The sequence below is a fragment of the Crinia signifera genome, chromosome 2, assembly GCF_055691185.1.
Source record: "Crinia signifera chromosome 2, ASM5569118v1, whole genome shotgun sequence".
Classification (NCBI taxonomy): Eukaryota; Metazoa; Chordata; class Amphibia; order Anura; family Myobatrachidae; genus Crinia; species Crinia signifera.
In genome coordinates this window covers 279,029,006-279,045,807 of record NC_139218.1, presented here as the reverse complement: position 1 = coordinate 279,045,807, position 16,802 = coordinate 279,029,006, and the positions used below count along the sequence as shown (strand labels likewise).

Sequence of the window (16,802 nt, the reverse complement as noted above, 5' to 3'; positions counted from 1 at the left end):
GTGTCTTGTCTCTTTAAATCATTTTCCAGGCATTAATATTTGGAGATATAATATATTACGCACTAAAAGAGAATACTCATCGTTCAGGATGTAACCATTTAGCAGGCTGACAACCTGTTTTAAACTATATAACACACATTCCATGCATCACTCTTATCAGTTAAAGCGGTGATAGCTGTAGTGTTTGCTGGACATTCAGCATTACCCAATTCACAAACCATGCACTGTGGCTTATTAGTAGAAAGAAACAAGGTGGTGTATACTAGGTTATGGTATTTTTAAATAGATACCCAAGTCCCATATTGATGCGTATTTTCGATTTGTAATCTTACAAAATAAAAAATAAAAAAACCTGCTCTAAGTGGAGGCTCTAAATCCTCATACACAGTATGAATTTTTAACCGTCATGTATACCGACAATAATGTGAAAATCGTTGGCCGGAAAAGCGCTCATTGCATATACACTGAGCGATTTTCACCCATCCCAGCAATTTTCACAGGCAGTGAACCATTTTCCACAGTAGGAGACTGGAAAGTGGTTCAAACTTGCTGGTAAAACAGCCCGACGGATGGAGGTGCCTGGCACTGATGTTGGAGCACGCATCAGAGCTCATTGTGTATGGGCCTTAACATTAGTTTAATGTACAGAATGTAAACAATTGTTGCTAAAAAAAAAAAAATCTTTCAAACACACAACACTTCTTGTAACATTTTAATGTATCCGCCACGCAAGACTTATCTCTCTCTCTCTCTCTCTCTCTCTCTCTCGTGAACTGCAAATACCAGATGAGCCAAAGATGTGTTTACACATGTATTAGTCACATGCCTCTGATCAAATAACTTCCCACTTTGTCAGAGGTATCTTTTCTTTTTTTTTTAAATGCCATCTGATCACATTTGTAAACACAAATGTAAAAAAGGCATATATAAATGATTTAATATAATAAAAATGTAGGCAAAATAATAGGAAAAAAAACTACAGTATATTATATGTGCATAGCCAGGAAAAATAAAGTAATCCTTTCCATACCTCCATATGTCGTTCCAACTCTTTTAAGAGTGTTGGGTACTTGTCCAAACGCATGAATGGCTTACTTAGGCCTGTCGTTAGTACAAGAATGCCAGGGCTGTTGGCGCCTTTCATCTCCATGAATTCTCCAAGTTCCTCACTATAGCACATAAATAAAAAAAAACAGTTATCATATCCTTATACTTAATTTTTTATTACAAAACTTAAAATAAAAAAGGCACTATATGACTGTTATGAAAGCTATATCCTTCCAATATATATTTGTGTGTGCATATATAGTCCAGCAAAAGTATAAATATAATAAATCATTGCAATGAGATATGTAAGCTAAACACCACCTTGGAGACAAAGGGATATTCAATCCCTGTCGCTATTTCCGACGGGGAAATAGCAGCGGGTGCCTATTCAAAGCAGTCTTTCCCGACAGCATTGAAGATGTAGATAGACAGATCGGGCCCGATTGGGACAGCTTTTAAAGTTGGGCGCGTTTTGCCGATCGGAAGGAGGAACATTGAATCCAGCCTGCCAATATGCAGTCGAGCAAAACAAAAAACGGAAAGGGTCGCGGCTGTCGGGACGTACCAACATTCGAGACCCGGGATTGAGTACAAATAGTTAAATACTTTACAAATTTGACCTTAGTAATATTTTTCTATCAGCACATATGTGTGATGAAGAGTAATATACATTTTAACGTTACAGATAAAAATAAAGTAGTGTAAATGAGGCAGGCTGTGATGCACTGAAGTCAAAGCAGAAGTTAATTTCTTAAATCCTGGATAAATCATTATCATACAACATATAATTGGGGTCCTGGTTTACAGACATCTACTATAGGAAAAATGTTCTAGATCCATGTATACACCCAAAAGGGAATGTGAATGTTGCTGGACCATGAAGCAGGTGGTAGGAAGTAAATAACGTGAATAGCTGAAAGCAGGACAAAATTTTAGATTGCCCAGTTTTTCGTTCTGTCACAGTGCCTCTGTTATCTGTGAAAGGGGCTGCAAATGATAACCATTCTGCCATCCCAGCTGTGCTAAACAGGACAAAACATTCTTTCATACTCTGTCTAAATTCTTGTAAACACAGTACAGCCCATCGCAACTGTGCTCAGCTACACAATAGAAACACAAACACACAGTGCACAAAGCAAACCACTTACAACACCGCACCAAGTCATCGTTTCATCTTCCACACCAAATGCAAAGTCATACAGAGAGTATTTGCCGTTCCACCACCCCATCCCTGGAACAAGGGTAGTGACAATGTGTGCCATCCCTTCAGACTTAGATTTTCAAACAATGATCTATCGCTATTCATGAAAAAAGACCTGATTACACTATTCATACACAAATATGAAATTTATTAGTCTCCAGAAGTGTGCAGTGGGGGTTAGTAATAGCAGAACAAGCCCATCAATGATGTTACCAGTGGGGGGGGTTTCGTTTTTACATTCTAATGTGGGACCAGCACACCCTATTGCTGCATGAATGAAAAGTTAGAGGAAATGCATTCAAATCTATGTATTTGCACAGAAATTCATGTATATACTCTGAAATGTTTCAGATAAGCAGAATACATTCCAAATCCCCCCTCCAAAAAAAACATGATATATATTTATAAAAAATGGCAAAAAAAAGTTTACTTAATATAAACAAACATCATAAAAAGATCAGAATAGATAGAGTTCAACTTACCAGTTAATAAACAAAATCTTAGCTAAACAAAATGCAAAATGATAACATCTGCTTTGCAGGGAGTTTCACAAAACATTAGTAAACAGAGCTTGCTATCTATTTTACATCCAACTCACACTTCTGAAGCGGGTGCCTGCTTGTAGTATATGGAGCAGGAACTTTCAGCACTGACAGGCCTCAGGATGGCACACAGGCAGCGCATTGTACTGTCAGCACCAACGCACTGTGCTGCAATAGACTATGAGCTGTGTGTTTTATGCCCTGATAGAAGGCTGGGGCTCCTTTCTCTGTAGACTGTGATAGGATGACATCATCTCTCCTTCATACAACCAAGCTTGGGGAAGGCAGCGTACAAGAGACACAAAGACTTCAGTGCCTTGGTTATCTATGCTCCAGTTACTCCACAGATATATTGTGCTTTAACGCCATACACTTACGCACATGTCATGTAGAACAGACCCAGCTTGCACTTCACAGTATTATCAGCTGCTCAATAAAGATAACTTATTTCAGTGGTTTCCACAGCTACCACTTCAACACATAGCAAAAATGCCTCTCAACTGCCTGACCATAAAGGCGTTTGCCTCTCATGTCATTGCTTAGCATGTTCATAAATAAAAATGTAACCATCTAAGATACTGTACACAACAAAACTAGTTCCTGAGAAACTTTTTAAAAGCAAAAAAAAAAAAAATTATTACTTTCATGCATCAAATATTAAGGTATCTCTGACCAAATAATTAATATGCAACAAGGGCTAAACTTAACACCAGAAGCAGCCACACCGGAAAATCAGTTGATGACACTCACAACAGCTAATTGAGGGAGAACGGCCTTATGACAGAAATGATGCCCTGTGGGCATTTGCGCAATAAGATTTTTTTTGCTGAACAAGCCATTACATTCCCTGGAATATCCTATAACAATACCAAGGACCATGCAATAAATATTAACACAGATACCTTCTTCTAGAAGCCAAAGGAAGATGATCAGGCAGCCAACGTACAAAAACATTGAGGTTTATGCAAAAGAGGATATGAAAAAGGAAACAAACATGGAAACTCTTTGCAACTGAACTAATGAGTAGAAGAGTAATAACTATTTACAACATTTACAAAAGCAAAGAGAAGACAAATGTCTTACAATCATGGTTAGAGACATAAATGTCCCGACTGCTACTGCAATACAGGAACGTGTGGCTGGTGTAGCTCGGCAGTGAGCAGCTGCACATGTTCATCAATAATAAATGAACATTACAAGCTAAATGGAACTGCTCAATAGTTACTAATTCGACAGTGGGAAGCTTAGAGTAAAAAGCTTCAATGCATAAAAGGGTTACATTTATACACACTCTGGGCAACATTTATTCTACACCCGTGTGCAGTAATCTACACTTATCTTACTATAGGGAGGGTTAAACATTTCACCTGAGCAGACACTAAAGGCAGACAATTGTCTAGTCACTGCTTATTAGCAAACATAGGCCATGTGTACTTTTGTCTTAAGGAAAGGACTTTTGGAGAACCAATAACCAGATCAAATTTACCATGACCTCAATGGTTACCAAGGTACCGAGTTCTCAATAGTTATATATGTAACAGAATTATGAGCTTCAATTGCCAAAAAATTCAACTGGTATATATTTATGTGAAAGACAAAGTTTGCATAGAGCGAGTTCTAGAAAATACATTTAATAGCTATAGGCTCTTCAACCAAAGCAGTAAAATATGGAATCTGCTGCAAAGGGGCTATGTAGTAAATGGGCATTTAAGGCCCATACACACATTGAGATTTGTGCTTAGCAGTGTGTGATAAGCGATTTAGGGTGGTGGCTTCCCTTGAACTTCCCAATGTCTAGATTGCTCATACACACAGACATGTGTGCTAAGCAGAAAAATTGCAACATGTGTATGCCCTTTACACATCCATCCGCTGGCATAGCAGTGCAAGGTTTTCTTTAAAAAGGTAGGAAGCAATTTTGACAGAGCACAAAATCTATTGCCCACCATGTAGAACACCAGGTCTGTACTGAACGGCAGAACCCTGAATGGAACTTTTCTTATTTCTGTCCACTGTATAGTCTGTCCCGTCCTCATAGAGATTATTATATCAATTTCTTATACAGGACAAATTAAGTACAAAGCGAGGCAAACAAAGGGCAAACATGCATACACAAGCCCACAACATGGGTGGGGACCACAACATGACAGTTTTATTACGGTTATAATTTACTAATACACTGGTTCTCAAAGTTGGTCCTCAGGACCCCACATGGTGCATGTTTTACAGGTCTCCTCACAGAATCACCTGTGGGTCTTTTAAAATGTGTCAGTCAGTAATTAGTGCACCTGTCGGGTGACCTGGAGAACGTGAACAGTGTGGGGTCCTGTGGACAGAGTTTGAGAACGGGGTACTAATATGTATGGGGAAGATACATGTTTTACCCCATCAGTACAGAAAACATAGATTTTGGACAGGTTGATTTTAACACACCTGTGCTGTGTGAGGACATTAACGGCTGATGGGTGGTTGGCACAATACGCCAGGTACAGACTCTTCATCTGAGGCATCAGACTCATAAAACAACCACCAACCCTCTGCTGACCCTCTGGCAACCTAAGGAATAAGACAATGAAATTTACAGTTATAATGAAAACAGAAAAATGCAGTTTGAACACAGTATATTTAAACGTTACATTTCAGATTTCCAAACGAAACAAAAGCATAGGTGTCTTTAAAAAATAGAATTATAAATAAAAAGATCAAACAAAACCAACAACAAAATCGCCAGGGATATGGGCGCTGAGTGTGCGTACAGGGCGACGGTTCCCGGGAGCAACCGACCAATCGCTCTGTGTGTATGGAGCTTAACACTGCAACAAAATACAAACTAATGGTGTGTATGTTATGTTACAGTACGTAAGAAGTGTAATCTTAATTCACAAAATATGGCACTACAAAGCAACTGCTTTACAATGCCATTGTTTGAGATCTTAAAAATCTTTTTTTTACAAAAATGAAGTTTACACATACAGTATTGGATAACACAGAGAATCAAAATAATTCAGTCTGTACAGAAACCTAAGATTGTTTAGTAGAAATAACAAATTAACCCTAGAATGTCTGTGTACATGTGGTAGGGAATATAGATTGTAAGCTCCACTGGGGCAGGGACTGGTGTGAATGTTCATATATTCTCTGTAAAGCGCTGCAGAATATGTGTGCGCTATATAAGAAACTGTTAATAAATAAATATCACAAAAGAATCATGGTGGCTTTCTATGGACAACACATATGGTACGGGTCCATGGAACTGATGCTATGAGGAGCTTTACCCAGTAGATGGCACTGATATGCATAAAATATAGGGGAAGCAGTCTAGACTGACTGATTTGCGTGAATTAATATAATTATATATATATATATACACACATACATACATACATACTGTATACATACATAAATATCAATTAATCACAGATTAAACATAGATATGAGGGAATCAATAAAACCTACACCTGTTTTAAGCTGGGTACACACATGGGGTGTCATTAGCGAATTCTTCTGGTAGGTGCTACTACAGGGCTGACAAAAAAACAACTCAAGTGAGGTCATACTGAAAATGGCAGCATGGCATCCAGTGTCACTCTGTGTACCCAGCTCTACCGTTTTCAGAAACTCCGGAATGCTTGGAAAACTGTTAAATTCATATAAACAAACCAACCATATATATGTATTAAAATTAATGTGAAAAGTAAGCCATAGGGCGGTATTCAATCCCAGATTCTGACTGTCAAAACATCTCGATAATTGGAATCCCAAAGTTTGCGCTCAGCTCGGAATTCAATGTTCTGGCTGTCACATGTCGGAAAGTGGTCGCGTCGGCAAAACTGACGCAGATTGTAGAAAACAGCCTGTGAATTTGACAATCTGCGGCTCTGACAAAACAGATCTGACTTGTTTTAACGTTGGATCTGTTTTGTTGGAATCTGAATACAACGCTGTTGAAAATGGCTGCAATAAAAAGGCAACGGCCACTATTTCTCCCGGCATAGATATCCGAGATTGAATACCCCCATAAAACTGCTATATTGTAACTGAGTCACAGTGTGAATTCTCCCTATATTTGCACCAGTATCTGTTGAGATGTCCAGTTTTCTCCAGAAGTAGAAAAAAAAAAAAAACATTGAATTGTTAATATTGGGGTGTTTGTCTTTTTAAAAAGGTAGAAAAGTTTAATCTCCACTGACTAATTTGAAGGATCAACTATATTCTCCCATATTCATATTACAGGTTGAATATCCCTTATCCGAAATGCTCGGGACCATGAGCATTCCGAATAAGGGATTTTTCTGTTTTTTTTTTAATATATATACTAACCTGTCCCCTGGTGGGTCCCCAATGGTCCCTCGGCAGCCATGGAATCCTCCGGCGTCCATGGCAGGCCTTCAGCTTCATCTCCGGCGTCTCCAGCGGAATGCACTCCTGGGACCGCTGGAGACGCCGGAGATGAAGCTGAAGGCCTGCCATGGACGCCAGGGGACTAGGTAAGTATAAAAAAGGGTGGGGGGACCACAATAAAAAAAAATTGAACTATTCGAAGAACCACGGTTTTTGGAATAATTCGGATAACGGATATCCAGATACTCAACCTGTACTACCAACTACTGGAATTAATGGTCATATCAATGAGGATGCGCACTACGAAATATCATAGCTGCGCTATGCATCCTGCCCCACACCACCGCACGATAGACACCCGCTCAGCGGGTGTCTTAGATCAGGGGAAGCGCTATCCCCTGCTTTAGCGCATGGGGATAGCGCAGATTCCCCTGATCGACCGTTCATAAATCTACCCCTTAATACCTCTGGGCCTGTCTCCCTTACATGGTACCCAAACTTCATGTAAGGGAGACAGCTCCAGGGGTATTCAACATACAGCACACAAGCTGCTGTGGAACTACACACCAAAGCATGCCCTATCACTGCTGAACTGTTAAAGGCATAATAAAACTTGGTTTAACCCGGATTTACTCGGATCTTAAAATGGGATCTTATTGGCTATAGACTGTTACATGTTTTGGATAGCCAATAAGATCCTGTTTTGAGATCAGAGTAAAACCGAACCCGCACATCTCTAGAAAAAAAACATGCTTTGATGTGTGCGGTAGTTCCATAACAGCTGGAGGGCTGCACAGTGAAGTTCCCTTCCCTCATATACTGCAATTCAGCAGCAAAAGCAGATTTTTTATGTGATCAGCCCCCCTCGAGACGTGGGGTAAAATCACAGTTACATATAACTGAATTTTGGGGGGGGGGGGGGGGGGGGAATTAAAATCAGCCCTGATAGGTAAAATAAAACCTTTTTTTTAAGCCCAAAAATGATCTGCTGGGCGTACCCACAAAAATACTAGGTGTCCCCTTGTGTGAATGCAGCTAGGCACCTGCCAGCCGGGGGGCGGACGGCTGATGTCACAGGACATCAGCCAGCCGCCCAGTTCTCAGATCCGAACACCGCAACTGTATTAGCCTGTGGAAAATGATGGCAGCTAATTGAATTGCCCCCTTAAGGGGCCTAAACGCAAGAAAATATGCTGAGCTTTCTGAGCAATGCCAGAATGCACAGTACACAGCTGTGTGTCCACTGAGAACACTGGCCCTGACCGGAGATTAACTAGATTTATCCAGCATGCTGGATATTAATTGCTGGGCGACAGCGATGCGTGGGGCCGCGCATCACTATCTCTATGGCTCCTACACACGGAGCGATGTAGGGACATTTTCTAAATGATCTAGTGAGATCGTATAGAAAATGCTCTGAAATCACCCCATGTGTGAGGGTCCCATTAGACCTCAACAAAGGTATGTAGTTAAAATGTTAACAACAAAATTGACAGTTATAGTTATACAGTTATGATGTCAACATTTTTAACAATATTGACAAGCAACATCTAAGAATGTTGACAGGTGAAATTTGATATGGTCATAATTCATCATTAAGGTTAGGCTGGTGGTGGTGGTGGTGGGGGGCGGGGGGTTGCGGTTAGGCACCAAACTGAGACTTAAAGTTAATGGTAGGAATCAGGATTAGGGATAGTAAAGAAATACTTACCCAAAGTCATACCCAGAACATGCTGCAGCAGCCTCCAGGTGAAAGTGACTACTGGGCCACCGTTATAACATGTCAATATTTCTTTAAACCCACAACAAAACTTGACACCTCGATCATGCCAGCAAGTCGAAGTACAGTTAAATCACAATAAGAAAAGTATAAAACAGTGAAAAAATGAATCACAGAAGTAGAGCAATAAGCAGAACTCCAAGGACAACAGCAAACGTAATTCAATAAATGCGATAGATGAAACCAACTTACTTTGAACATTCCTCCAATGACTGTACCAACATTTGCTGGAAAGCACAAATCTCCTCCAGGTTTCCCAATAAATATGACGTACTTGTAGGACTCAGCCTAATAAAAAGAAAATCACCAAAATAAATATGTAAAAGCTTTTTATGTGAACTGGTGTATGATGAGCAAGTTACAGTAAGGATAAGCTACTGGAGTTGGTGAAGTGCGGATTTATCTTTATAATTGTAAACATGCCAGTACTGGTCCAAACTCTGCAGGTCACAAGCAGTAATGAACTAGTGACCTTAAAAAAACTCTATGCCTGAATGAACAGATTTAGTATTTCTTCTCATCTCTGTCCTATCCTCTTGTCTCATGCTCCCTTATCTCTGTCACTCATGCCAAGTCTGGGTCTCTCCCATCTCTCCCCCATGCCCATCTGTCTTTTTCATCTTTCTCAGCCACAACCCCAATGACGTCTCTCTTCCTCATCTCAGCATCCCACCCCCATTGTAACACTCTGTAACCTATGAACTACTCTCATTTCAGTTTTACTTCTACCTTCTCAATGCCCATATCCCACTGCCACTAAAAAGGCTGAAGGAGGGAACAGTCTGTCTCTCGCAGCTGTCCTTTTTCGCCATGTTTGTTTCATTCATCGGTATCCCGCTTCCTGTAGATCTTTCTCAACTGTGCCCCCTCAAACCCGTCTGTCTCTGACTCCTTTTGTCCTCTTCCCATGTCTCTTGAATCCATGTCCCACATCTTGCCCCCACAGCCCAGGGCGCTGACAGAAGGGGAACATCTAATCACTCCCATCCCACTGGTCTCTCTCGCTTAATGCTCTCCCTCCTGGTCCAGTCTGTCTCTGTCCTCTCTCCTTCTGCTTTAAAGACCCCCATCCACTTACTGGAGGCAACGCATTCCATAACTTACATGCGATACCCCACCATCTCATCCAACAGCTCCCACGCGGCAGGATTGCATATGATACATCAAATGCAATCCTTTTCTTGACTGTGGGATCCAATGGAACCTTGGTGCAGCAGTGATGATCTCCGGCTCAGATTCCGATGAGCACAGGATTGCGCATTGGATCAGAATCGGAGGTTAAACCCATGTGATTTGGGCCTTTTTCATCTAATGTCTCTGCCCGATGTCTAGGAATTTGATGAAAGGTCCCAAATCGCACTAGTGGATGGGAGCCTTTACTGTCCCTGTGCTAGACTAACACAGAAGCTTGTTGTATAGTAGAAGTGGTTAAAACAATTCATACATAATATACCGGTTTCTAATGTGATGCGGAATCAGAAAACATTACATTCATAGCCATAATTACATAAACATGTACAATGAATGTCAGTAAGCACCTGGAAAGGTGGGCATGCCATTTTATTATAGCACAAAAGAGGAGTGACAAAAATATGATGTATGCAGCTTATTATATAAGTAAAGCCCTAAAATGTTTTGAAACATAAAAGTAAAGGCAAAAGTGACATACAGTTAAAGAAAGCTTACTTTTCGCTGGTTTGTAAATGACGTAGGTAATTGGACAACAAATTATGGATCTCCTTGGAGTATTCATTTTCAGTTTCTAATATATTTAGTAGCACCTGCATTATCAAGCAGAACATAATTCTTACTAAAAAGGGGATAAACAGAAGTGCACACATACCATACAAAAGTAAGGAGAGCAATACAACACCAATACATTTAGTTGACAGCTATGAATTTGAGCTAAAGAGGTTAATCCCCAAAGAATTACGTACCTATGAACGTACCTAAGAGTATGAATACTATTAAAATTATGTGTAGCCAAAACATCTGCTGGCATCATGTGAAACTACATCTCTCCTTCACACATACAGAAAAACTGAGGCGATCGCACATACAGAAACACACAGAGGCAGTCACAGGGTAGCAGACTAGATTTCGTATAGCAATGGTCATAACATGCTTAGTAACATGTGTGAAGGCGTAACTTTGTTATATTACAGCCTTACTGTGCTGATTATATATTTAGGAATGCAATACAAAAGGTTATATGATGAATTGTATGACAAAGTGAAAATGTATACACCCAGAATATGTTAACCCTGAGGATGAGCACTGAGAAAGGTTGGTATCTTATAGAGAAACTTCATTGGTCAGTTTGTCTGTCTGGTTATGCATTCATATACCCCTACACTTGCTGGGATGAAACTAACACTAGGTGATCCAGTTGGATCCTGGCCAGGTTTTAGGGAGATTTTTAGGGATATTAAGACCCCAGGCAGACGTCCCTTTGGTGTACACTGGGCAGAACTTTGACCCAGGAAACCTGTTCTAAGCCTTCGACTGGATGGATTTTGAGGACCACTTTAATGAACTGAATGACTGACAGAAATAACCATACGTCAATAACCTGAAATAGCGAACTAAAATAACCATAAATAAATTAACTAATATAAATGACAGAAATGGAGGTGGGTCAACAAAAATATTGTGTAAACAAAAGCCTTGGAATAGCGACTTAGATAAAATAAGGAACAGACAGAAAGGAAAGCTGGGAATTAGGGCTACTGGCAACACCCCAAAAATCACACTGATGGGTGTGTTGGAAAATCTGCTAAGCTTCTAATTATTTTTAAAAATGTTGCCAGTTACATCCATCTCATTGATAACTTGAAGATTTAAACCTGGGCAAAGCTAGGTATATGTTGAAAATATTTACAGATTTATGCACAGCTCAGTGACTAGACAGCACGGACAGGAAGCCTCCATGTTTTATTATGTGTTCAGACTGCAGACTGTTCATTTTCCTGAATGCCCCCATTCATTTCAAACTACACAGAGAGGGAATAAGACAATTTTTGTTGGACTTTGCGAGCTCGTTCACTGCAGAGGACCTAATTGTTGACCTCCACACTAAATAGTCTCTATTCTACTGAAACGGTGTGCCTCAGAAATGTCACACAGCAGAGATCTGGTCAAGACCAGTATGTCATGGGTTATTTGGCTAAGATGGGGTTGCGGGGCATAGAGGGAAGAAACTGAGCTCTCAGCCACATAACACGCATGATACTGCAAAAATCTCTTTTATGGAGAAAGGAAGGAAACTGCATTAACATAAAAGTGATATCCCCTGAAGACAGAAAATAAAAAGCAATCAATACACATGACACATTGGCACATACACAGACTAGTAATGTCATTTGTTTTCTCTTCTCTGCCACAACCTGAAACCAGAAGATAAATGAAGGATGTTCTGCAACTCCCTGGGTTTGTGGGATTTTATATTAACCGATAGCAAGCAACAGCATAATGGACAGACTCGTAGATTCAAAGTACAAATATACAGTAGTATATAGTAATAGTAAAATGCTACTACAAACTGGGAGCATATAAATACTACAATAGCAAATATAGAACACAAGAAAGATGAAAAACAAGGTTAGATCCTGATTAGCTGAAGGTTACAAAGTCAAAAGATTTTGTCAGCAAAATAAAACCACATACAAACAATAATCATAAGCCCAGCCAATTACAAGTAGTAAAGCAAGGGACATGTATAATGTACACACATATATTGTGAAACAGTGAAAATCATCAGTGAACAATGAACACAAGTCACCTCTCTTGCACCTCTACTCAGCCGTAAGCCTTTGCATGGAACGCGAGCACTGCGAAGGCTCAGTGAAGACCCCATGACACTGGAACCAAATTTCATTAGCCTCCCCATCTCACTGGTGTGCTTGTGAAAATGACGAGCAGTAAAACAGAGCCTTGCTGTTGAAGCACTGGATAAACATCCCATGCCAAAGAAATCGCAGCTAAGACATCCCAGTGTACAAACCAGGGAAAGAAGGAATATCAGACAGTTCACTGTTCCCTCACACAGGACTTTGTAAAATGAAAACAAAACATCAGTCATAAGGAGAGTCTAACATACCTACATGACAGTGGTAGCCTCCTTATTTATTATAGTTGCCACAGCACTGTACAAGGAGTAGTGCAAAGTTGCAGAACACTCTGCTCACTAGGATAAGAGAGTCATCCTGACACAAAGGGCATTTATGGACCATGACGTTGATGCAGCAACAGAAATTCTATGTGGAGAATACTAATCAAATTGAGAGAGCGAGATTATCAATGTGCTAATGCAGGTCCTTAAGCGACTTTATAAAATAAAAAATAAAAATTACAGGGACTAAATGGGATTCACTTGAAGCTTCTAATGCAGGGATGGGGAACCTTCGGCCCTCCAGCTGTTGTTGAACTACACATCCCAGGATGCCCTGTTAACGTTTTGCTATTTGGGCATGCTAAAACAGTTGCAGGGCATTCTGGGATATGGAGTTCAACAACAGCTGGAGGGCCGAAGGTTTCCCATCACTGTACTAATGGAACTAAAGGGGGAGTTAGCATAATCTTTGCATTCCATGTTCGAAAAATTATTTTCTTCTGGTATAATTCGAAGGGCCTGGAGACTAGCGGATATAGTACGAAAACTTAAAAAAAGGAAAAAAAAACAGAAGACCCAGCAAAATATAGACCGGTGAGCTTAATATCGGTCATAGGGAAACTATTTACGGGAATACTAAGAGATGGTATACAGAAATGTTTAGAGATAAAAAAGGTAATCAGTAGATACCATCAGGGGTTTGTAAGGAACCATACGTGCCACACTAACCTAATTAGTGTCTATGATGAAGTTAGTATGAGCCTAGACATTGACAGTGTAATAGATGTGGTCTACCTGGACTTTTCAAAAGCCTTTGACTGACACACAAGACGCTGATCCAAAAAATTTAGGAATTAGGACTAGGGGGAGGGGGGGGGGGATTTGGTAGGTGGTTAGCAGGATAGAGAATAGAGGGTGGTTGTAAATGGGGCATGTTCAAATTGGATAACAAGGACAATAGGAGACTAGCATGTATAAGATGTATTAGACCTAACCTGGAATTTGGTACAATTCTGGTTGCCTCGCTTCAAAAAGGACAATATAGAATTGGAAAAAGTTCAGCGAAGGGCATCCAAACTGATAACAGGGATGGATTCCTTACGCCAGTGGTTCTTTTTTCAATCACGGCACCACCGAGTATCAGGATTATTTTCATGGCACCCCATGGCTAAAATTTTCTAATTGAGAAAATCGGGAAAAAATATTAAATTACGGTACAGATGGTGTAATGGTTAGAATTACTGCCTCACAGTGCTGAGGTCATGGGTTCGATTTCCGCCATGGCCCAAACTGTGCAGAGTTTGTATATTCTCCCCGTACTTGCGTGGGTTTCCTCCGGGTACTCCGGTTTCCTCCCACAATCCAAAAATATACTGGTAGGTTATTTGGCTCCTAACAAAATTAACCCTAGAATGAATGTGTGTGCGTGTACATGTGGTAGGGAATACAGATTGTAAGCTCCACTGGGGCAGGGACTGACGTGAATGTTCAAATATTCTCTGTAAAGCGCTGCAGAATATGTGTGCGCTATATAAGAAACTGTTAATAAACAAATAAAATAAATTAAGTAAAATGTATTTATAGCTCTTCCTTAGGGTCAGTTATGGGGTGAGGGACAGGATTCACCTGTGTTTGTCCACAATTTGCCTATTACATTGGTCATGGACCACCAACCCAGGGCACCCCAGGGTGCCCTGGGTTGGTGGTCCATGACCAATGTAATAGGCAAATTGTGGACAAACGGCACATGGCACACAGTTTGGGAACCACTGCCTTAAAATATGAGGACAGATTAGGAACACTAGGTATGTTCACCCTGGAAAAATTACGTTTAAGAGGAGACATGCTCAACATGTACAGATATATCAGGAGACAATATAACGAACTATGGGGCAACCACTTTATTCTAAGGGCAGTGACTAGGACATGAGGGCATCCGTTTAGATTAGAGAGGAGAATTCGGACCAACATAAGGAAAGGTGTTACTTCGTTAATAAAAAGTAAAGTAAATGATCTCATTTGGAGTTACCGTACCTAGACCAGCAGGTTGAATTTGATGGACACAAGTATTTTTTCAACTACTATACTATGTTTCATCATGAAGGCCATTATCTTTTTGGCCAATTAGTTTCACTGGATTATTTTAAATTCCAGTAGAAGCCAAATATAAACATTTTACGCACAAACCAAGAAGGAAAATTATCTTGATGTACAGCTCTTTATAATGCTGCTTTCCCACTGCCAAGCCGTTAAAAGAACCAGTATTTTTAAACGGTATTAGCTTTCACATTGCAGTAGATTACCGTTTTAAATACTGTTTAAGTACCATTCACATCACAGTGAAACCGTTTAATCCCCTCGTGTCCCCTGGTACCTGGCCTGCCCCCCCTCCCGTCCAGTACCTGCCAGCTGGTACCCTCGCTTCCCCCTCCCCCCCTGCCCAGGTACCTTGCTCCCCCCCCCCCCCCCCGCCTCCCCTGGTACCTGGCAGCAATCCATCCGGGCAGCGGGGCAGTGCAGTAGGCAGCGGCATGCCAGGGCTCCTAGTCGGCAGGTCCCCCACTTATGCAGGAGCATGATTCAGGAGGAGGCTACAACTGGTGCACAGACAGTGGGGGCACTGGGGATCCGTGCAGGTGCGTGCTCAGGAGGAGGAAGCGGAGGAAGGAAAATTACATATGTGCATATCTAATGAGCCGCTAATTAAATATGTGCATATTTATTGAACGGCTCCGCTATTTCCCATTCGCGGCAGGGACCCCGCCGATGAAATGACAATCTCCTAATGGACCTTCCTCCGCTTCCTCCTCCTGAGCACGGACCGCACTGCCCAGATCCCCAGTGCCCCGCTGTCTGTGCACCAGCTGCAGCCTTCTCCTGCATGATGCTTTCATGCATCAGTCTGGGACCTGCCGACTAGGAGCCCCAGCAATGCTCGCTGCCTACCATGCTGCCCCGCTGCAAGGTACCAGGGGAGAGGGGGGGGGGGGGGGGTGCCAGGACAGGTACCAGGGGAGGGGGAGGACTAGTGTAGGATCTTAAATACAGTTTCAGAGTCATTCTCACTGCTTAAAAAATGGCTCTGAAACGTTTAGGACTCTGCTTTGGAAACGGGTTGAAATACCGGTTAACTTTAACCGGTAAATCAACTCTGGCGCTTTCCCACTGCAGCCTTAAACGTTTAGAAAGGGGCTCGGTGGCTCACCACAGGGTCTATTCTACCTCTATGGGGGTTGTGGACCCCCACAAGATAGAATAGCCCCTGGGAGTCGGGACACCATCAGATGTCAGGATACTGACTGTCGGGATCCCCACTGCCGAAGCGTCATCCAGCACCCAGTCATTTGAGTTCTTCTGAAGTCACTGGCTCAGCCTCTGTTTAAATATACCCATTTACAGAATGCATTTCTGCAAAGCCAATCAGAAAGCATCATTAACTGCATGGTGCAAGATGACATCCTGCTGCCGGGCGTAAAATAATCTTATCAAAATATAAGCACATTATAACTATTATTCAGCTCAACACAAATTCACATATATTAGTGTCCCTTAACACTTTTCTAAAAATATCAACAATTTGGGCTCTGCAGGTACAATTCCGGGAATATCTAGCTAAACAAGGAAAACACAACCTGGTTATTTAATAAATTGTAATTATTCTAAAATAAAAACTTGGGGAGGTGGGTTTGCGAACTACTCTCTTACACTTTTTGTTAGCTCGCACTTTACTTATGCCTCCCCTGTTACAACAAGCTTTTAAAGGAACACGGTTTTAGACTT

General features: G+C 41.1%; 1 protein-coding gene across 3 annotated transcripts in view; it reads right to left on the bottom strand.

Annotated features, from left to right (window-relative positions):
- ARHGEF7 (Rho guanine nucleotide exchange factor 7) overlaps window positions 1-16,802 on the bottom strand; it is a 142,802-nt gene that overhangs the window by 54,466 nt on the left and 71,534 nt on the right. For 2 of the 3 annotated variants that reach the window (XM_083168683.1, XM_083168684.1), the window contains exons 7-10: window positions 10,598-10,692; window positions 9,104-9,199; window positions 5,224-5,346; window positions 1,031-1,169 (exon numbers count right to left, since the gene is read on the bottom strand). In XM_083168683.1, the coding sequence (XP_083024809.1) occupies window positions 1,031-1,169; window positions 5,224-5,346; window positions 9,104-9,199; window positions 10,598-10,692 (453 nt within the window). Of the gene's footprint in view, window positions 1-1,030; window positions 1,170-5,223; window positions 5,347-9,103; window positions 9,200-10,597; window positions 10,693-12,692; window positions 12,800-16,802 lie in introns of those variants that run through there. The other variant, XM_083168685.1, reaches the window with a different exon arrangement.